The sequence below is a fragment of the Phodopus roborovskii genome, unplaced genomic scaffold (assembly GCF_943737965.1).
Source record: "Phodopus roborovskii unplaced genomic scaffold, PHOROB, whole genome shotgun sequence".
Taxonomy (NCBI): domain Eukaryota; kingdom Metazoa; phylum Chordata; class Mammalia; order Rodentia; family Cricetidae; genus Phodopus; species Phodopus roborovskii.
In genome coordinates this window covers 5,776,322-5,799,620 of record NW_026126611.1, presented here as the reverse complement: position 1 = coordinate 5,799,620, position 23,299 = coordinate 5,776,322, and the positions used below count along the sequence as shown (strand labels likewise).

General features: G+C 46.0%; 1 protein-coding gene across 1 annotated transcript in view; it reads left to right on the top strand.

Moving 5' to 3' along the window:
- Slc22a3 (solute carrier family 22 member 3) overlaps window positions 1-23,299 on the top strand; it is a 63,861-nt gene that overhangs the window by 4,387 nt on the left and 36,175 nt on the right. Inside the window, exon 2 of the mRNA XM_051206065.1 lies at window positions 22,276-22,379. Within this exon, the coding sequence (XP_051062022.1) occupies window positions 22,276-22,379 (104 nt within the window). The remainder of the gene's footprint in view (window positions 1-22,275; window positions 22,380-23,299) is intronic.

Here is a 23,299-nt window from a genome sequence, read left to right as displayed (position 1 = left end):
ACAACAGCAAAGCTCCATCTCAAAACATTACATAATTGCACTGACATGTCCACGCCCGTATGTCCAGTTTCCCATTGGAAGAATCACTCTTTAAGACCACATGCATCGGTCATCATCTTCACACAGGCTTGGCAGCAGGAGTCTTTACACATTGAGCCTTCTCACTGGCCTAAAGGAAACCTTCTTAGACTATGTAATCAGGTTGTTCAATGTCTTGGCATTAAAACACACATGCAAGTAATTAGTATGAAATGATAAAGATGGCCATGCATGCTGGGTGTGGTAACACGTGACTGTAATCTTCATGTTTGGGGAGCCTGAGACAGCTCAAAGGTCAGGAATTCAAGGCCAGTCTGGTTACACAGGTAGACTCTATCAAGAGGGAGTGAGTGGGAGGGAGAGAGAGAGAGAGAGAGAGAGAGAGAGAGAGAGAGAGAGAGAGATGGTGTCTCATTTTTACCGTGTTCCTACTCTAGTACCCAAATCCTGACTGCAATGGCCTGGGAAGCAGTTTGGTAACTTGCACCTAGGTACAAAGGCTCCTAGGTACAAAGGCTCCTAAGTAGGCTAGTCTTCCAGTGGTTCATGAAGCGCCCTAGAGGGCTGGCCCTGGAGGCTGTAGTCCTACAGCGCAGGAGGTGGCAGAAGAGAGGGTTATTAATTGGAGGCCAGCCTGGATATACAGCGAGTCTCTGCCTCGAAGCAAACAAACAAAAATCAAAAGAAAGAGAAGGGGAGAGAAGAGAACTCAAGGAGGGGGGGGGGGGGAGAGGAGGGGAGGGACGGGAAGGGATGGGAGGGATGAGAAAGGGAGGGAAGTATCCTGGAGATACATCCCTTTCGGTACAATACTTCAAAGCCTGCAGTGTTGCTGCCGTTAATCAGATGAAGGAGACGAGCCTGTCGTCCCAAAGCCGTGTTTGAATATGGGCACCTTTCTGCACTTTCCTTCACATAGACAAGCTGCTTGATGGTTATTGCAGGAACTAAAAATCAGTCACCTCTCAACATAAAAATCCCCACACATGAGGATGTATAGTGTGCTCGGTCCAGAAGGGTAAGACTGCAAAAAAAAAAAAAAAAAAAAAAAAAAAAAAAAGGAATGAAATAAAGAGAAGTTAAAGCACCGAGAAAGGCCACTCTCTGCCGGCTGGGGAACCCGGAGGCTCTGTCACATTGCTGGTGTCCAACCCCTGCCTTCTTGATTGTCACCTGAGCCTTTTTCATCGACTGCCTTTATCCTCCTGCACAGTGAAGTGTGGATCTACTCAGTCTCAATAAAACCCGGGGCCAGAAGCCGAGGGTAAAAGCTGCAAGATCAGAGAAACGGCCACCAAACTTCTGTCCACTGAGTCCTTAGACTGAGTGGGGGAGAGCTTCTCTCTACGAATCCTCAGGCTGAATGGGGAGATCCTGCCTCTACCCCCTTACATTCCTGCCTCCACCTCCCGATCGTTCTGGGATCAAAGGCACCAGATCCCAAGAGTTGGGATCCAAAGTGGGAGCCACCGCCACCCAGCTCTGTTTCTCTTTTAGACTGGTTCAACCTCGTGGAGCTCAGGGCGGCCTTGAACTCCTAATCTTCCCGCTTCCTCCTGGAGAAAGTGCTGGGATTAAAAGTTCGTGCCACCACTGCCTGGCCTCTTATGTTTCACCAGTGGCTAGCTCCGCCCTCTGAGCTCCAGGCAAGCTTTATTTGTCAACACAAACAAAATATCACACAACAGTACAGTCTCCAATGTCCCCTGCAGCCAGCGGCCTGCCCCAGGTCCTTCACGGCGTTCCAAAGGGCTCAGTCTGATGCTGGGCTCCTCTCTGGAGCTATGTGTCCCTGTACCGGCCACCACAGCCGCCCTGCTGAAATGTATAAGTTAACTGTTACTCCAGCTTCAGGGTTTTCAACCCTCATCATTCCTCCTTCCTTGACTCATACTTTATTTTTAGAGGCTTATTATTAAACTAATTTAAGCTGACACCTTTTTAAAACTTTTTGCGTTCTTCTTCTTGGTGCTATGGTCAGAGAATGTGACTTTTATGATACTGACTTTTTTTTGTTTTTACTTTCACTAACTTTGTAAGTTTGTCGGAAGTCAAGTGTTGCAAATGTTCTTTTCATGCTTGGCAAGAATGGTCTGGTCTTTAGCTATAAGGGTTAGGGTTTTATAGACATTCAACAACTGAACCTAGCTAGCTCTACTGTTAAAATAGCCTCTGGCTGAGTTAACTTTACATATGCTGGTGATCTATATTTACAAAAATATTATTTTGCAGAGTTTTACAGTTTCTATATTTATGAATTTTACACACGATGTAATCTTACCAAGTGTGTGTGCCTGCGCATTTAGACTTTAAAAATTCTTTATAGTATATTGAAATTTTTTACTATAGTATAAGATCTGATCTGAGAATTATGTTTTGTCTTTGTAACTATTTTATCTGCTATTAATATGGCAATTCCATCTTTCCTTTGATTAGTACTTATCTATAATTAATCTTTCGTTACCTTGAATCTCAAATATCCCATGTCCCAGTAGTTTTCTGGGGCTTGAAAGATGTACTTAAGAGTATTTTGGTTTCATGGAATGTGCTTTAGTGTTTGTGTGGTAGTCAGCATTCCATTTCTTGAACAAAATACCTGAGACAATCAGCTTATAAAGAGGAAGCTGTGTCTTGGCCCATGGTGTCAGAGGATTCAGCCCTTGGTCACTGACCACATCCGTTGGGCCTGTGATGAGACATCTCTTCATGGTGGAAGTCTGTGCACAGCATATAAAGCTGTTGCCCTTGTGGTCTGCAAGCAGTGTGGATGGGGATCCTCATGATGCTTTCAAGGGTACTTCCTTGTACTAGGTTCCCCGTCGTAAAGGCTCCACTGAGTCCCAGTAACACCCTGGACTGGTGACAGAGCACCCAAGGGCCCAGCCTTAATGCTCTTAACTAGTGTGGCACTTGATCTCTTTAAATGTGTTGGTGAATTTGGTCTTGTTAGGCCATTTTTCCCCCTTAATCTTGGCCCTTCTGTGTTTTTCCTTCTGTGAAAGAAAAGATAATTAGACTTGCTTTTCCTCCTCCATTTTATTCCTTCTTCCATTTGCTGGAAATTTAGCTTTTTAAATTTCAGCTCTTTTAGTGACTGCTCCTAGAAAGTTCACCAAGCTTATTTAACAGAGCCTGCATCCAATGCAGGGAGACCCTCCACCTTAAAAGCAGGATTATTTATGTCTGTGCACGCATGCCCATGTGAGTTTATGTGTGCCACTGGTATACAGAAGACCACAGGAAGAAGGCAGCAGATCCCCCAGAGCTGAAATCATAGGCAGCTGTGAGCTGCCGTAAGGATGCTAGAACAAAACACTGGTCCTTTGCAAGAGAAGCAAGTGCTCTTAACCACTGAGCCATCTCTCCAGCCCCCTAGATCTTCTCTTAGACAATCTAAGAAACCTACAACACTTCAGGTCAGCCACTGACCCCCCCTATTTTTTGATAGGGGGGTATTAGCCAATGTTCTTTGTTGTTTTGTTTTGTTGCTAATTCATGTTTTTATGTAGCTTATGTGTGCCTTGATTCGTATCCACACTATATTTACCCTTTATGCTATAAGATGTCTCATTTCCTCGCTTCCTATTAAGTAAATCTTTCAAAAGGGCCTTGAGTGCAGTGGTTCTCAACCTGTGGATCTTGACCCTCTAGCAGGGTCAAATAACCCTGCATATCAAAAATATTTACGCAACTTCCATTTTCGCTCTGAGGTCTGTGGTCCATCTGACTGTCCCCATGCAGGAGATCCTGTTTCTTCTCGGGGAAGAGTTGCCTCTAAAACACAACAGACAGTCATTAAGCACTCAACCAATGTTTCTTGAGTGAACAGATATGCTTTCTCTGCCTTTGGCCCTTTGGTCACTTCTAAGCGATGATCAGCCTTCAGTGCAGCCTTTCCTGCTGAGATTCTAGTTACATGTTAAGTTGAACTTGCTTTTTATTTCCTTCCTGACTTCCTGCCACTCATATTGCCCATTTCCATACGTATATGTATAGTGTGGTTCACTAACTTTCCATGCAACAGAGTCAAATCTTCTGTTTAACCCTTCCATTCAGCTTGTTTTAAGAATTTTTTTTTTTGACCAGTATTTGTGTTATTTGAGAATAATATGCCTGGTTATTTTCTGGTGGCTTTCTGGTGTTTTTGTTTTGTTTTAAGTCTCTTTAATTAATTTCCCCGCAACTGCTCTTATTTCATGTACCTGATGTCCGTCCTTGGTATTCTGTATTGTTTGTTGTGTCTTACTGTGTGTTTAATGATTGCTGGCTGTGTGTTCCCAGTCGTTGGTTGTCTCTGAGGGAGCTAGGTTCCCTCCATTCAGGGTCTCTTCTCGCCTCTTTGGAATCTTGGAGAGAGCAGTTGCCTGGAATTCTGCCTCCCTTCTAGGCAGCCTGACTTGGGCTGAGAATGACTGAGCTTTTGTCTGTTTTGATTGGACGTGTTAGCGTTCTCTTTACTTCCTGAAACACTTCAGCATACGTCCATCACAGTAACCGTTTCTTTCAGCCAACGACAACTGTGTATTAGTAGTGTGTCTTTTTCATGGAGTAAAATCAGGACCCTAATGAATGGGCCGCCCTACTAAATGTCTGCTCTGTGGTCTAGGTAGGACGACCAAACAGATGCACCATCCGGTGACATTTGTGGGCCCCGGGACAACCGAGAAAGTGTTTGCAACAGGGGCCTCATTGTGGGAATGTGTGAGAGCCCTTCCTGCTTCCTCTGACAGCTGGCATTCTGGATTACCAACAACAGTACGCCCGCAATTATTTACATTCAGTGCACGCCAGGCGCTGGGCCGGGCTGGACAAACAAAGATGAGTGAGACCCTTTCTCCATCCAGCTCCAGGCCCGGCAGGGCAAACTCCTGCACCAACAGGGAGATGAGCACAGTGTGGAGGCGCTGTCTTCTCATGAGTGCAGGTTAGCCAGGGCAGAGCGTGTGCTGACCTTGATCTCCGCCCTGGAGGACAAGGAGGAGTCCAGGGTGAACATGAGAAGTGGCGTTTGGTTTTTCATATTCTCTCATCTCTATCCGCCTTTTCCTCTGTAGCCCTTTGGGGCCCCTGAGCAGGGCTGGCCATGCATTCCTAGTTCCCACCCGCAGCGTTTGGAATCCTGAGATGGGGCTGGGTTTTAGGACTCTTTCCTTCCTTCAAGCATCCTAGGCCCATGCAGATGGCCCATGGACCTCCCAGGGAGACACACTCCATTTCTTAATGAGGCGTGTGATGAGAACCTCAGGACAGGGAGATGAATCAGCAATGGGTCCACCAAACCCGCCCTGCAGACTCTGGGGTGGATGTCCCGTCCCTTTATCTCTTGGCAGAAGTCCTGGGTCTTATCTGATGAGATACCTTTGTTTATTCCCCAAAATCTTTGCATTCCCCAGAGGTGCACACCAGATAGGAAGCTCTTTTAACTGACGGGGGCGGGGGGCAGACATAGATGAACCACAGTGAGAATCTCACCAAAGTTTGGAGAGGGGCATTATACCAAGGCACAGCTCCTCTGTCTCCCAAGTCCAGAAACCGCCTGTCTCTGTGTTCTTGGCTCTAGAGCGGCTGAGATAAGGTTTGAATTAAAATGCTTCTTAAAGACCTGTGTGTTGGAATGCCTGGCACCGAGATGTCAGAACAGGGACTCTGGAAATTTGCAGGAGTGGGGCCTAGCTAGTGGCGCTAGGCCACTAGGGGCAGGCCTTTGAAGACTAGCCTTGGTCATATCTGCTGTCAGTTGTAGCCCGAATTCTCTGCCTGCGGTCTGGTCCTGTGGTGTGAGGGGCCACAGCTGCATGTCTTAGCTGCCAGCAACTCTGCCACCTTCTCTCTGCCATGATGGACTAAATCTTAAGAGACGGAGAAGGGAAGTCGTTGCTTCCTTCCTTGAGTTGCTTCTGTTACTTGATTACAGTGGCATAAAAGTAACTAGCCTGAAACTAGCTAAAAGTAGCTAACCCCTCCTTAGCGGTTGCTTGGTGTGAGCCCGGCAGCCACCATTGTATGTAGACATTGTATCTGTGGCTTCATGTGACTATGTAAGGACTTTTGAGCCAAGTGGAACGTGGGGGAAAGGAACAGAGAACAGACTGGGAGCCAGGTATGACCCCAGAACTGTAGTTTGTGGACCCCTGGTCTGACGTTATAGATCACTAATGAGTTTTCCTTTAAAAGCTGGGGGGGGGCACTAATGTTTTTAGACAGTACTTTGCACCTGAAGCTGAGACTACCAGGGCTTTCCTGCTGGGATGCACAGCTACCCTTGCATATGCCCGCTCTGTTTCTCCACATACCTCTCTTCCTTCTTCCCAGGTTGTTCCGGACTTCCTGTTGGCATGCACTTTAAGAGTGCCTTGCATGGAGAATGTCCTCCGACCCTCACCTCCACCCTGGGGCTGGGGCTGGGTTCCTTGGTCCTGCCTGACATTTCCCACTCAGCGTTGGTGGTATGAGCAGTTGCCTTCCTCATCAAGAGAGAGCAGGTGTCCTGACCCCTCTGCTCAACACAACGCATAGTAAATATTTGTGAGGAAATTCATGAGTGGTTTAGCTCAACCCTTGTTGTAACTATATTTAAGCCGATCCCGAAATGGACTGCCTCGGACTGACAAAAGCCACCGTCTCCTGACACTGCAGCTTCTTAATGACACGCGGCAAGTCCTTGTGTGTCCCTCTTCCTTGGATCTGTGAGGTGTGATCACTCATCGGGTGGTCAAGACGACATACAAACTGGGGCCAAGAGCTCACTTGACTGGTGTCTGCCCGCACGTGGGCTGTCGTCTGTGGGAGCTTCCTCTGAGGGATGTGACCGGGCAGGCACATGAAGAGAACAGGGTTAAGGCTTCCTGAGGTCATCATTTTTATGTGCTGACGTCCATCGTGCAGGAAAGCCTTTTCTCTCAGCTGTCCTGGCTCTCCTCAGCGGGGCCAGTGTGGTCAGCAGAGCCCCGTGCATGCGGGGGCAGCTGGGCACAGGCGCAGGGCTGGGCAGAGGCAGGGGCATGCAGGAGCTGGTGCTTCCGGTGCCAAAGTAGAACCCTCCACCCTCTGAGAGGTCAGAGCCAAAAAAAAAAAAAAAAAAAAAAAAAAACAAAAAAACAAAAAAACAAAAAAAACAAAAAAACATGCTACCCAAACTTCACAACAAAAGGGAAACTTTGCAATGTCCCATCTATCCGCCCCACCCCCTCACACACGACCAAGAAAGGAGTTGATTTCTCTTGTGTGAGGGAAAGCGAGCTCCTTGGCGTTCCTTCTCGGTGTAGTGCTTTTAGAGTGACAAATGGCGGACTGCTCTCTTATCTGAACAAGGGATCTGAGGCTTGGCTTCTAGGAGACTGCAGTCTCTTGCTTTTCTGCTGTGTTTGTAATAAAACAAAAACACTTTGGGGCTGCTTCCTGTGTGACAATAGATAGTGAGGGAAAAGTGACAGGAACATGGGGACAACTGTCAGATAGCTTCTGAGACCAGTGGCGCCGATCTTTGTCTAGTCGGGAAAGCAGATGCTGTGGTGGGAAGACTGAGTTCCCCATCGGCTGTTGCGTGACCAGGGATGCTAGCTGGCCTCCGTTCCCGAGCTAACTGGTCATCTGTCAGCTGGCCTGATACTCCTCCCATTTCCCTGGCCCCTGAGTCCATTTTCAGGCTCCTGAGGTATTTAATCCCCAGCCCTGAAGTCAGGGATGCCAGATGTGTGTGCAAGTGGAGAGATGTCTCAGGATGAAGCTAACCCTAGAGCATGGAGGTGTTGGCTTCCTGAAGTCAAAATGGGTTCATGTCCGTGTGACCTTTCTTCCTGGTAGATAGGAGAGAACGGGGCTCAGGCCATGGTCACAGTGGAAAATGCTGCGTGGAGGCAGAGTGAGCTCAGGCCCAGACTTAAGAAACATGATGTTTGCTCTTCTGCCAAGCCCAGTCCTCAGGGATGAGGATATAGCAGGCACTCACCATGCACAAAGCTCTGAGTTGAATCGATAGCACTGAGCTGAGTCCAAGTCTATCAAGCCAAGAACATGGGGGAGGGGGTAGACACAGGGGATCAGAAGTTCAAGGGCATCCTTTTCAAAGTAGGGAGTTCAAGGCCGGGCTGAAGTATAAGGTCCTGCCTCAGGACCTAGCAAGTAAAGACCCTCCAAACAAGCAAACAGCCTAATCCTAGGAAGTGGCTGCCCTCCGATGTAGGTTCGGAGACAACTGAGTGACACAAAGTTGCTCTGGCTTTCCCTCCTGACAACAGTGGCCAGTCTCAAACGAATCAGAAATTTAGAAGTCTGTCCATACACAGAGCCCTCCACCCCCACAACAAAAAATAGTGCCTGATTGTGGTGGTTGATCTTAATTACCGATTTGACCGAACCAAGAAACACAGGAGACTAGCGAGACACACCTCTGCATGTATCTTACATGGGTGTTTCTAGAGTCAGTTAGATCATGAGGCTCTGTCCTGATAGCGGATCAGTCCTTTCATGGCTTCTGATAATGGCAGCCTTGGGAGGTAGAGCTTAGCTGGTGGATGGAGATTGTTGCAGGTGAGCTCTTGGAGCTATGTTATGTCCCGCCTCCTCCCTGCATGGCTTCTCTGGACTTCTCTCTACCATGAAGTAGGTTGTGTACCACCAGTTCCCACTGCCATGTGTGTCTGCCCAAGCCCATGGGCCCAAATGACCTGGGAGCCAAATAAATAATTGATCCCGTTCAATTATTCCGTTTGGTATTTAGTCACAGTGAGGCGAAAATAACTCTGCGGCGTTTAAATATTTAACTTCCCATTTCACTTACCTGTTACAGCTGTGGATATCTTATAGTAACTTTGATAACGTCACATCTGCTTAGGGTTGACTATAACATTTTTGTAGGTTTTGTTTCTAATGTATGTCTTTTTTTTTTTTTTTTTTTTTTTTTTTTTTTTTTAATGAGAAAAGAACTGGATATTGTGTTTTCTTGTTGCTCGGAAACAGTGCAGGATGAAATTTGGAAACTTCTAATACCCTGACTGACTGGACGTCCCCTCTTCTGGGGATGCTGATCCTGTGTAGGCAGAGAGCGTGAGGGTGTCCTTGTCTTCTCCCACACACAGGACTTCAGAGTCCTGGTGCGGACCTCTTGCTGGCTTCTGCTGCTTCAACATCTGTGTGTTGAGCTGACATTCTCCCATCTTTCCTTGGCCTCCTCATATAGAAAGAACAGGTTTTGCACAGAGACCTCACTGAGTTAGGTGGGGTGTGTTTGTCCTCACTGCTCCAGGGGGGCCTTAGGGAGTGTTTCTGTTCCCCCACGTGTTGTGGAGGTGGGCTGGGTGGGGTGGTGGCGTACTATGAAGTGCACAGTGATATCTAGAAGCAGACATCTGGAGGAAGGCCTCTACAGAACTCAGATGGGATTGTGAAGGCCCCCTCCCAGATGGAGTGGGGATGGAAGACAAGATGAAATGCCTGGGTCATCACACATGCCGATACAGACTGGACTCAGCGTATTCCTTTGCCTCTGAGTTTGCAGGGAGGGACCTGGTTGTCACACGCTAAGGGGGCTGAGGGGGCTGAGGGCACCGAGGTCCTTCTGAGAGCAGCCGGACCACCATCGCCTGGACCACACTTCACCAGTAGCGTATAAGCCATTCTGAGTCGTGTGATACCCCAGTCCAGGACAGCTGCATCTTCCCTCCTGCGTTCCACGTCTTGGATGCCTTTCCCAGTTGTTGCTCAGCCCTGTGTACGCACAGGATGGCTCTGATTTCATGGCGTTCCTGCCAAATGGAAGCGATGGGCAGCCAACAGCTCAAGATGAAAGGCCGTGTGTGCGTCTCCAGCCCAACAGGGAGATGCACTATAAGCTGATGATGTTGAGTCATAAACAGAAGGGACCAGGTGCCAGGGATCCTGCCTGAAAACTGATTGTCGCACATTTTTGGGAGAGGAAAAGTGTGTGTGTGTGGGGGGGAATGCACCTCTTTAATTCAGATCTTTTAAGTGATGCCTTCCAGATGCTTCTGAGGACCAAGTTTCATTCCATTGTTCTGGGGAGTTTTCAAATTATAGTCTCTTAGGAAAATCACATGGTTTATCCAAAGTATTAAATATGTATGATAAAAGAGAAAAGAAGATTGAAAGTAATCCTAATTAATTTGTGTCAGCTTTTTTGGGTTAAACTATATCTACTTTGATTTTAAATGCTCAGACTATTCAAGGTGCTTATATATTTCCTGCTTCCCAAGGTTCTTAATAATTTCATTAAAAGGTTTATCCTTTTCCCAACTATTGAATATCACTTTTTATTTTTTCTTTAAAATGACTTTTGTTTATTTATTTTTCTTATTTTACATATCTATCCCAGTTCCCTCTCCCTCCCTCTCTCCCACCCTCCCATGCCCCCCAACCACCCTCCCATCCCACCCCACCCCCACTCCACAGGGAGGGTGATGCCTTCTAGGAGGGGTCAACAAAATCTGTCAAGTCATTTGGAGTAGGGACTAGGCCCTCCCTCCTGCCTCTAGGCTAAGGGAGGATCCCTCCATGGGGAATGTGTTCCCAAAGTCCTTTCCTGCACCAGGGATACATCCTGGCTCCACCGTCAGAGGTCCCTTAGACTGCCCAGGTCTTCTAACTGAGACCCATGTCCAGGGGGGCTGAGTCAGTCCAACGCTGGATTCCCAGCTATCAGTCTGGGGGCCCATTAGCTCCTCCTTGTTCAGGTCAGCTGTCTCTCTGGGTTTCATTAGCCTGTTCTTGTCCTCCCTCTCTGCATCAACCATTCCCAGGGCCCCTATCCTATGAGTCTCACTGGTCTTCATACCCCTCCTTATTCCTGGTCTCCCTGGAGAAGGGAATGGAAGCCTCGCTCCTGGGGACACTGAGGGTCACCTGGAATGCGCATTCACCAGCCTGTTTCACTCTGCATCTTGCGCTCTTCAACACGCCTCCCTTTCCAAACATTCTACCAGACACACTTACACGCATGGGAGTTACCACTGGCCATGCGTCAGTTAACTGGTGCCCGGGAAGGCTTCCACGAACCATCCAGAATCTAGAGAGAGCCTGCAAAAAAAAAAAAAAAAAAAAAAAAAAAAAAAAAGTGCTATTTAGTAAGATGTGGAGGGAAGTTTTGGTTTAATTTTCTCTGTCACTGCAATGGTTTCTGAGCACAGACTTGGAACATAGATGTTCTCTGGGGCTTCTTTTTTTGATGATTTCATTTTTCTGTTGCTCTCTTATCTTTCCAGTAACCCTCCAACTATATATAACTAAACTCAGAGCCTGACATAATGTGTCAGTAAATTATCCTGAGATGCCTGTGCTTACTAGAACCTCCTAGGCCAGAACAAAAGCTATTAGTATTTCTAAAACTCATATAAATAATACCGTGGCAGGATGCTAGTATTTTCTAGATGATTATAAAATTTTACCTCATTTATCAGTCATCTGAAAAGTATCAGATTTTGCAGCTCTGTAGGCTTATATCATCACAGTGTTGCATGTTTTCCTGAGGAGACATGAACGAAAGTCTCTCCTCCCAGAGAGACCCCCAAAGATAGAACAACGGAACAGCTCTACCCAAGTCCTGCTTGGAGAACCAATCAACTCAGCGGAGTTACCGGCAGGAACGTGGGTGACTTGAGGACAGTTGCATCGCTGAGTCCAGCCCAGGATGGGTGATGACTAATGAAAGCCATGTCCCTGGACCTTAAATGCTACTTGCAAAGGACTGCCCTAACCCGTGGCTTCTAGTGGGGCTCACCTTTCTATCCTCTGTGCTTGAGACACAGTCTGTGACTCTCTTACTGCATTTAAACATACCCAACTTTATATCCTAACGCACATCTCACATCCCTAAAACTCAGCCAGAAGCTGAGTCCAGTCTAGACCCCTTCTGGGGGCACAATATTATGTCTTCCTTCATGAGTCTTTGAATGAATGAGTGAATGAATGAATGAATGAGTGAGTGAATGAGCAGACCATCTTTCCATCCAATAGGACAGGAAGTCAGTGATAGCCGAATTTTAGGTTGGATGCATGCTATTGCACAGGGCAACCCGTGCGCTTATCCACCCAGAGCATACACAGTGAAAATTACTTGCTGTAGGCCACTGGCCACTGGCTGGCTGAGTCCTGCTGTCTTAGTATGTGTTGGGAGAGCAAGGTCTGACTGCACAGGGCCAGCAGGAAGTACATGTACGGTTCTCGGTACTTACGTCCCGACATTTGACAGTTCTAAGCATCGAACCCAGGGCTCCGAGAAGGCCAAAGCAGTGGTTTTCTTCCTGTTTGTCTCCATAATCACATTAAAAGCAATTCATTTGTGAAATTGGTCATAGGTCCCGTGTGCCTGCAGGGCATGTGACAAGCCCTGGAAAGGCTGGGTGCTAAGTTAACTTTGCCCTAGGGACTGGCAGAGCCTATGTGCAAGCTGGAAAAGACCGGACCTCCCTTAACGTGCTTGCGCCTGAACTAGGACGTCTTGGGCTATCCTACGGAAAGGAAAGACACTGCTGAGTGGCCTTAGGTGCTACAAATAATGTCTTCTTTCATGAGGGACGACTCAGAGCTTGCACTGGGCTACACAAATTTAAGCAGGATGGTGCTTGCAAAGCTATGACTGCTGAGTAGAGCTCACTCAACAATCCCATTGTCTCTGGCTTGCCTGGGTGTCCTTGACGCTGTCCTGAGATGAAATGTTTTCCTGATTGCGACCCATTGGAAATGTTATGAAAACAAATCTGTTGTCCGTCCTGACTTCCCTTGATCACAGGTGCAAACCACCACAAGAACAATAAACAAAGGCAAACTGAACACGAGACACGAGAAGGAGGAGCTGCTAAGAACACTAAAGGATGGCTTAAAGATTTTGTGTTTGGCCCAGGGGATGGTTTTTAACCCTGTGGTCATCTGTTAAGTGATTCTAATCACAAGGAAAGGGCTTGTGTATAAGGTTCTGTTTCTTCTCCAATTCTCCACTCTGTGATTTGTCTCTAATAGTGGTCACCTCAGCGACATGAGGACCCTTCCGTGTGTATCAAGCACACCCGTGTGTTCACAGAAGAGGAAATCACTAGGCCGCAGGACTAACCGCATAATTAATTTGATGTAAGAAGATGCTAGGATGATGATGCGTCAAAGGAAAAACTGATGTAGTGGACTTGGAATACTGCTTCTTAATATTCATGTCAAATGTATTCTATGAAGTTAACATACATGCACACACACTCACACATTCACACATACACAGACACACATGTACACACACACACACTCACACAGACACACAGACACACAGAGACGCAGATGCACACACACACACACACACACACACACACACACACACACACACACTCCTGTTAAACCAAGAAAAGACCAAAGATTTTGACTCTGGAGGCTAGTTTTCACACTCTGGAAAAGAAGTATTTTTCTGGTCATCGTCTTGACTGCCTGTATCTAAGGGTGTGTTCTTATGAGTAAATGTGACCTTTGGCAAACTTTAAAAGGCACTAATTACCCCAGCTTTGGACAGAATTATGCGAATCACCAGCGACTACGCTTTCCAAGCAGAAGCCGCTGGTAGTTTCAAAAGACAGAAACTGAAATCTAGTAGATGAATCCGGTCTCATTCTGTAGCCCTGGATCTCAATGGGATTAAATAAAAATCACAGACATGTTTTTAGAAGCAAAAAGCTCATTTAGTCACACATAAAATTATAGAATTGTGACTTGTCTGGAAAATTTGGGATGTGTGGTCATCAGAGCTAAGTGGCATTGGTAACTGCAAAGGCTGGGTAGGGGTCTCCACCCCAGCAACCATGTTTGACCAAGGCCCTGAGCGATTTGAGAAGCGATGGAAAGCTGACTTTGCAGACAGAGAGAAGCAACATCAGAGATTCAGAAGGAAAACAGTGATGTTAGCAGAATGTATCTGCCTGGGGGAGTTGCGCCGGTGGACAGTGTTAGACCATAAGACTTGGAGGATGTGTCAAGGCATTCTGGGAAGGGCCTTGGTGAGTGTAAGAGCGTGGCTCTTCTGTAAATGTGGAAGGCAGCTTAGAACTCATCAGAACATCTCTGATTTCTATCATAGCCTCAGTAAACTCACTGGTTCACCTGGTAGACTTGGGTAGACCATGTCTGTCATAAGACCACCATCCGTACCTCATCTGAATGAACAGACATGTCCATATGTCATCAGGGAAATTCTCTTAACAGTCATTTCTCTTGATAATCCAGGTAGGAGCTGTCATTTCAGATGGATTATCTGGTATCTAATGAATACATCCTCTGTGGGTCCCCTTTCTCCTAGTGGATTTTTTTTCTTTTAAATTTTTTTGGAGCTATCAGGAGACCTAGATACCTTGATCTTGAATTTTTTGTACTATGAGGGTACAGTAGAACTAGGTACCATTACTCAATGTGATATTGACCTCCAGGACTGAGCATATTGATAAAAATATGAGTGAATATTGTGTATAGTTATAAATGAAGACTGTGTTAAAGAGAGTTAGATGAAATATATTGTCTCAAACCGTAAGATTTGAGTTAGTCTACACTGTCTTGAGAGTGTACACATAAACCTTTGGGATACAAATTTAGTTGGGCTTTAAAAAATGCTTTAATAGGAATTTGTACTTTTATTTTCCTGTTATATATATTTATATATTTATATATAAAGAATAATAGATCCTTTATTACCAAAATATAACCACAATTTGTCTACCAATCTGGGATGATGAAATCAAACCCTACTCAATGTGATATGTTGGCATCGGAAGCAAAGAGAGTTCTGGAAAGATCTTACCTCCTAAGTCCTGTCACAACCCTGGTGACAATAACACTTCATTCTGATGAGTCCTGTGAAATCAAGAAAGGTTAAACTTCTTAAAGTATCTACTCATAGTGTCAGGAGCTATTCTGTTTTCTTTAAAACACGAAACATTCCTTTTAAGACATTCTGTAGTCTAAAAGTATATTTTGTGGTGATTTTAAAGTATGGAACATGGAAATATTATCATGTAGGTATTATTTTACATAAACCAAAAGTATGCGTGTTTTTCCAGATTGACAGACTGCATTCTCCTAGCACATGGACAATATATGAACAGAAACCTGAAGCTTTGAGTTAAAGGTGCTAGAACAGGACCACAAACTGACAGGCCAACAGGAAATTAGCTGGTAGACAACAGGAAATTAGCTGGTAGACCAATAGGAAATTAGCTGATAGACAACAGGAAATTAGCTGATAGACAACAGGAAATTAGCTGATAGACAACAGGAAATTAGCTGGTAGACAAACAGTAAATTAGCTGACAGACCATCAGGAAAAATCAGCTGATAAACCAACAGGAAATTAGTTGGTAGACAAACAGTTAAATTAGGTGGTTGATAATAGAAAATTAGCTGGTAGACCAATAGGAAGTTAGCAGGTATAATTCCTTAGAAGTATGAGGACCACAGAAATGATGGACCCCCTCGACTGAAATATAAACTTCTGACAAACCTTTGGCTGATCCCCAATGTATTCACTCATAAATGAGAACCACCCCTCCCGCACACACAGGAAATAAGACCTTAGCGCACACTGATTGTATTAATACAGATGTTTTATTTGGGGTGGTTGTTGGTAGTGGTTGTGGTGGTGGTGGTGGTGGTGGTGGTGGTGTGTGTGTGTGTGTGTGTGTGTGTGTGTGTGTGTGTGTGTGTGTGAGTGCATGTTGTTTCTCTGAGATGGGTGTCAATATGTAACCAAGGCTGTTTTGGAACTTACTATGTAGCCTAAGCTGCCTTTGAACTTGCGATGTAGCTGCTTCAGCCTCCTGGGTACTGTGAATACAAGTGTGTACTTCCATGTCCAGCATTAACAGAGTTTTGCAGCGGGGGTGCTTTGTACTTTCTGCACAACTACTTACCTTTGAGTCATGTCCAAGGGCCTTCTGGGCCTTTCTCTTTGTCTCCTTTACCCCACAGGTATTTTTTTTTTCTTTTTTCTAAGATCTGCCATTTCCCCCTTCCATCAGTGAGCCTTGAGGGATCTTGAGGAAGGAAAAACAAAAGGAGAGAAGGATCTATGAGTACAGAAGGGTGTGGAAGCCTTGTCCTTAGTCTAATAAAATTGTGTGTGTGCATGTGTGTGTGTCTGTGCACATGTGTATGTACGCCATGTGTATATATACACATGCATGTGGAGGTCATGGCTTCCACCTTTTGTTTGAAACACGGTCTCTCACTGACCTGTAGCTTCATCATGTATGCGAGGCGAGCAGGGCAGAGAGCTCCAGAGATCTTCCGTGTCTGCCTCCATCCTAAGCATCCCTGACATCCCTGGACTCACAAGCCTGTGCCACCACGCCCAGCTCTTTGCCTGGGATCTAGACCCAAACTCAGGTCCTCACACTTGCCAGTGCTTTGCTGCCTGAGACTTTGCCTCGGTCCTCTATCAAGCCTTGTAAAGTCTTCCTGCGACTTCCCATGGCCTGGATAGCAGATGAAGAAGCATTTGGGGGAGGGGTGGGGTGAAGGGACCGTAAAAGCCAAGGTCATCTGACCCCAGAACCATCACTTCCCTGCCCTGAGCCCCTGGAGAAACCGAGAGTTTTTCATCTTTGGAGCCTGGTAGAGAAATTACGAACACATCAAAATAAGCGACTGACTGTCTTCACTGCCCAGAAATAAAATGAGAGATAGGTGATATGCATTCTCTATGATGGGGTGTGTGCGTGTGCGCGTGTGTGCATGTGCGCGCGTGTGTGCGTGTGTGTGCATGTGTGTGCGTGCGTGTGTGTGTGCGTGCATGCGTGCGTGTGTGTGTGTGCGTGTGTGTGTAAGCTCAAGTTAGCCTGCCACAGAACATGCATGTTGTCAGAGAGAGAGCTAACGCTTAGGCTTAGATTTCTCCCAGCATCACAAGTTCAGACAAAAAGCCATGCATTTGAGAAGTCTCTCCATGTCATTCCAAATGTATTCCGTTAATGCATTGGCAATGCCTATGATGAACTCTGGAGAAAGGACTTTCGGTGCAGCCGGTTCTGAGTCTGTGTCCACCACGCTGAGTTTTTGTCTCTGGTTCTGGGCAGTTACGACAGGCTCTTCCAGCAGCAAGTGGGGTAAGGTGCACTTTGGGCTCAGCGCTGATCTGCAGAGCCCCGAGTGCACACAAGCCCTCCTCAATGCCCCCCTCTCTGCCTGCCCCTCTACTGCCTCAAATGCCCCCCATTGCCATTTACTTTCATCTAACTCCCGCTTGGCATAAGCAACTCCTCCTGCTCCTTCTCTGGATCTCTCACATTTAGATACCCCATTTAGATCTCAGGTGGTGTATTTTTGCTCCCCATAAATTGGCTTTGGCTTTCCAACTGTGCCGCAAGCCGCTCACAAAGACAGAAAGTAGATTTGAACATCAGTGATGTTCCTTCCCGGCTTCAGAGGCTTAACGCCAAGGTCGCCAACTCCCGGTTAGCTGGAAATACCTGTGACTCATTTTTTATACCTGCAACTTGTCATAATGGTTCATATCTTACATAAGGAAAGCATTAGCTCGCTATTATTAGATGATCTCCAAATAGTGCCACCAGATCTTATTTGAAGATGTGTTTATTGGTGGGTGTTGGTGGCGCACACGTTTAATCCCAGCCCACGGGAGGCAGAAGCAGGCAGATCTCTTGAGTTCGAGGCCAGAGTGAATTGCAGGACAGCCAGGGCAACACAGAGAAGCTCCTCCATCTGGAAAAACAATGACAAAACAAACACCCAGAACTCTGTTGGTTGGTTGTGGTGATACACGACAGTAGGGTTTGCTGAAGGAGGTGGAGGCAGGAGGGTCAGGAGTTTGAGGTCAGCCTGGGTTACTTAGTTTTTAAAAAATGAATTGGAATTCCAACCCAAAGCGTTCTTTTCATTATATCTTCATGGGGGCTCCATTTCAGTGCCCTGCTATTGATCTAAATTGGAATTCATCTTTGGAAATAGATGTGTGATTGCTTTGGTCTGTGCCAGACTCAGCAGGGTCATGCCGTACCTGACGGTGAAGCCAAAGCCACCACCGATGTTTGCAAAGATAACATCCCTAAAACTTGGTACTCATGAAGAAAAGAGGCCATGTAGCTCGCAGGGTTAGAGGTAGAAAGGCCCAGGTCAGGTGGCCCTTTCTGTTTGGCTTCCGTTAAGGACCTCATGGTGACAGCATCACAAAGGTGAGGGCTGGAGAGAAGCAAATGGCAGAAGAGGCAGCCAGAGGAAGCCAGAGGTCAGTTCATTCCCCTTTACACTATGGGAGCTGGGGATAACGCCTTCCCAAGCTGTGCCCATCAGCCAGCCATCTCCCGTCAGACGCTGCTCTTAAATGTCCCACCACCACACTGGAGATCAGCCTCCAAACAAACCACGTCTGACGGATAGCGCTGCTCATCCCCGAACAGTTGAAATGGGAGTACTTAGCCTCTGTGGCTGGACTTCAGAGACACCCCTTTCTCCCTTCAGTTGACCACTGAAGTCTTCTAACCATCGTGTCTCTGACCTGAGACTTTGATTGAGATGGCTAAGTCAGGCCTCCACGCAGTCCAGCTGATGGTTAGAAGCCCATGCCCCGTAGTTTGGGGGTCAAGCAAGGCCTTCTGAATACTTTTGTTGTTTTTAACTTTCTCATCTTTGACCTTTGTATTCCAGATCACTTCCGTTGCTTTAACATCTAGAAAATTTGCAACCTTCACGTACACTAAAAACTTGTCCTGGTATTTTATCATTAGACTCAAAGCAACATAGTGTCTGTTTGGATTTTGACAGCTGGGAAGTTCTAAGGAAGAGGCCTTAGCTGGAAATTCTTTGGAAATACCTAATTTCCCCAGAGTTGCCCATACATTCTGCATAATGAGACACATGTAAACTTTTGGCCTTCCATGAAGGGCTGCCCGAGTCTCCTATCAGACCGACTCTCTGCCTGTGTCAAGGAGAGTTACTCTGTTTGTGTAAAGTGGCTTTGAAGATTAATAAGTAACAAGATGGCCACACATGGTTTTATGAGTATTAAGAATATTTAAATGCTTCTGATACGTGTGTACACTCTGGAAAATAAAATTAGATGTGGCTCACTTGCTCTACACAGGTTGCCTTAAGAGAGAGACATGCATTTTTGTGTCTCTGATGAAGGTCAGTAGATTTGGCAATCTAAGGTGACCTACTGATCAGTGTCAGGTTTACGTCCCCCGAGGAGCTGTCTAATATGCCTGGTGCTTTGTTGGTGGAGAGGGCCTCTCCAGCCCTTGGTTGGTCCTCTCTGCCGACTTTCTTTAAACACAATAAGTGTATCCAGGCTGGCTATTGCAGCAGCACACGGAAGATTAGAAGCCCTGAAGTGGCAGTCCCCGGATGCTGAAGTGTGCTTCCTGGCAGTGAGTTAACGTGGGGTTATCCTGACCATAGGTGGCCATTTGTGAGAAGGTCCTGAAGTGGAGATGATTAGGAAAGAGAGCCATCAAAGATAGTATGATAAGGGTCATGAAGAGAAGCCGCCTCAATCCCCAGAATAAGGAGAGTTTGTCCACTAGGGACAGCATGATAGGTTCTTGAAGGAAGAGAGATCTCCAGCCCTCAGGTTCTCAGCTTCAGCTCCGGTTTGTTATAATTCATCAGATTCAGCAGGTCTGGCTGTGGGGATGGCTCAGCAGGTAGAGGGGTGTGCTGTGCAAGTCCAACAACCTGACCCCTGAACCTATGGAGAGATCAAAGGAGAGAGCAGACTCCTTGGGTTTGCCCTCTGACCTCTACCTGAGTGCTACGGCGTGTGTGTGCTCCCAGTATGCGTGCACACACACCCTACACACTAATAGTTCTTTAAAATATCAGAGCGGAAGCAGTTCATAGACAGGAAAGCTGAAATGAAATTGCCCTCAGAAGAACTCTATTGGATGATCTATAGGTTTGTGAGCATAGACAGCCAAGGTGAATCCCCATGGGAGAGCATATGAAAAGTATGCTAACCAGGGTTCTCTAGAGGAACAGAACAGATAGAATGAATATCACACACACACACACACACACACACACACACACACACACACAGAGAGAGAGAGAGAGAGAGAGAGAGAGAGAGAGAGAGAGAGAGCAGTGTTTGGGATTTAGTAGAGAGGTTTACATGCTGTGGTTGCTGTGGTCCAACTATTCCAACAATGGGTGACTCGAGATGGAAAATCCAAGAATCTAGTAACGTGGATGTTTCGGCTGATCGTCAGTATATACTGGAACCCTGAAGAAGTAGGCTTTAATGCCAGTGAAGGAATGAACTTGCTAGAGAGTGAGGACAAGCAGCAAAGAGCAGGCAATGTGCCTCCTCCTCCATGTCTTTTCTATAGGCTGCCCCCCCCCAGAGGGTATGACCCAGACTTAAAAGGTCTAGATATAGGGTAAGTCTTTCCACTCAAATGATTCAACCAAGGAAGATCCCTCACAGGCATAACTAGTCACTTGGGTTTTAGTTAATTCCACATACAGTCAAGTTGACAGCCAAAATAAGCCATCACAGAGAGCAAATGTCTTATCACAGTGGCATGATGGGGCCCGGGATCTGGACAACCTTCAGATCCATGGGACAAAGGGGATCTCTGACTCTTGTAGGTTTTCAGAGGAGGGAACAGAGATGTCCCATGTGACACAGCTTATGTGGCCTCTGACATGAAGGGCGGCTGTAGACAAGAGAGTTGAGCTACAAAGGAAGGTTCTCTCAGGCTGGGCTATCATGGTGGGGGGGGGGCTTCCAGCTATATACAAGAGGCTTCCTTGTCAACTGTCCAGGGACTAAAGGGGCATGGCCTGACTTCTGGGCAAGAAAGGGTGCAGTTGGAGGGTCTGTAATGTAACAGATGCAGAAGAACGCCTGTGCATCTGTTTAAATACACATTTGTGGTTGACACTTATTTTGTGCTTTTGCAAGCCAGCACGGTCCCAGCCATAAAAATAAAAACCAGGCTAGATATATTAGGCAGGGATAGAGTTAACAAAAGGATTATACCGAGTTAATTTGGAAGGGCTTTAAGAAAAATAGAAAAGAAATGTAGGCTCTGCAGTCTTGGTAGTCAGCCCTGCCCAGTCTGATGACAACTTTGACATCCCTGTGCCAGTTCCTGTGGGGTCAGATTCCTTTGCCTGCGTGTGGCTAGGTCAGGGCTGCAAGCACTGGATGATGGACACCTCCACCCACCAGCCACCACTGTCAAAGCCAGGCTGTATCACAACCAGGAGCAGAGTCCTTCCCTCTAATCTTGTACCAGCTCCCTAAACCCAAGAATCTCCCCAGTGGCAAAAAAAGCCTGAGAAATGCAACATCTTTCTCTGGCCCCTGGTGTTTGGAACGCCCAGAGGAATAGGCACCATCTGCCCAGACAGCTCTCCAAGCTTTTTAGAAAGTGCTAATAGTTATTTGTTTTGAACTAATCCAATGTAAATACAGTGTATAAAAATCCTTTCTGGCTGTTGCTCTAATGGAGGAGCAGAGAGGAGAGCCAGTTTCATATTAAAGAATTCCGTGGGTTTGAAGATGACTTGGGGCATTTAAGCTCATATAACATGAAGGGAGCTCTGACAGCTCATTAAGAGGGTCGCTCTTGCCAGGTGCTATGTGCCTGTCTCTGTTCTCCCTAACCCAGCTATTTAAAGCTTAGGGGTTGCAAGCAAATCCTGCTATGCAGGTTTTTATATTGGATGCTGCTTGGTACTTTTCTAAAACAAAATGTTGGCTTTTCTGGTAGCAATCTGCTCACTTTCTGAGTTTCTTTGCATATTTCTCTCGATGTGTTTGCAATATGTCTAACGCCAGTGGGCAATTATTCCGATAATCTCACACATGATCACAAAATTGCAGCCATACATACCTCGGAGAGCTTGCGTTAACCCTTTAACATATCAGGGTTAGATTGTCACAGACTGATTTTAAGAACTGAATGCAGTTTCTGTATAGGTGACTCACTGCAAGTAGGATTGCAAAGCTTGTTATCCTGGATGGTAGTAGGAGATCACCATAGCACTGACACACCACAGTCACACCCAATAGATGGACCTAACAACATTATTTTAAAATGCCAGCACTCGTAATGTGCTAGGGTTTCATTCCCTTGCAGTCATGTAAACTGACAAAGAAAATATGCACAGACCAATGGATACACGAGCATGTGATACAGCCTCATATTTTATGTGAGGCATATGTAAGCAAAACTCTTATAAAGACGGTGCCAAATCTCCCCAGGTATCTTCATGTGTTTTTCTTTGTTTCTCCAGTTTGACCTTGTCTGTGCCAATGCCTGGATGTTGGACCTCACCCAAGCCATCCTGAACCTTGGCTTTCTGGCTGGGGCATTCACCTTGGGCTATGCAGCAGACAGGTAGGTAGGGGAGGAGAAATCTTTCTATTAACTACATTAATTTTTTTTTTTTTTTAAATTTCACTGCCTAGGACATCCACATTTGCTTGGTTTGACTAATTCTTTCCTTTTCAAACTTCCTCTCTTTGCTTCTTGGTAGAAAAGTTGTCCTTCTGGGTCTGAATGTATCCCAGGGAAAACACTGGCCCCAGGGAAATAATATGATAGCTCAGGTGACAGGCAAGGGGTAGATTTAGGATGCTCAAAGCAGTCCAGTGGTTGGGGTTTCTTTAATTTAGTCAGCTACTCTGAGATTTTTGCTTTTTAAATTTTTTTGTATTTTATTCTATAGGTTATATTGAAAAGAATTTTTCTCATCATTATTAAGGGATTTTCATGTACATGTCATTTCTTTCTCCGATGGCTACAGTTTGGGTTGCATTTTCCACATTTTTATTTATGTTGGTTTCTCCTTCTGGTTTTGTTTTCTTTTGTTTTAGACAACGTCTAACTATGTGTATTAGATGAGATTCGAGCTCACAATCCCCCTGCCTCTGTCTCTTGAGCGCTGGAACTGTAGACATGCAACACCATGCCAGATACTTAACTGTAACTTTAATTTTTTTAAATTGGCTTTTGCTTATGTATTTTATCCTACATGATTAATAAACATGTCTCCTGAATAACTCCATGTGGGAGAGGACTCAAGCTCTAGTCAGGGGCTGAGGGTCTTTCCTAGAAGCTGACTTGAGAGAGGAAGCTGTCAGTAACCTTGCCTCTTATCGGCATTGGCCACCGTTAGGTGTCTCCCCTTCCTGTGAGTCTGTGATTTGTATGAGAGGTATTTCAATAGACATACGCCTATAGGAAGACAGAGTGGCTTGGGGGGGGGGGGGAGTGAACTAAGAATCTGGATAGGGACTTTCCAGTGAAGCCATTCC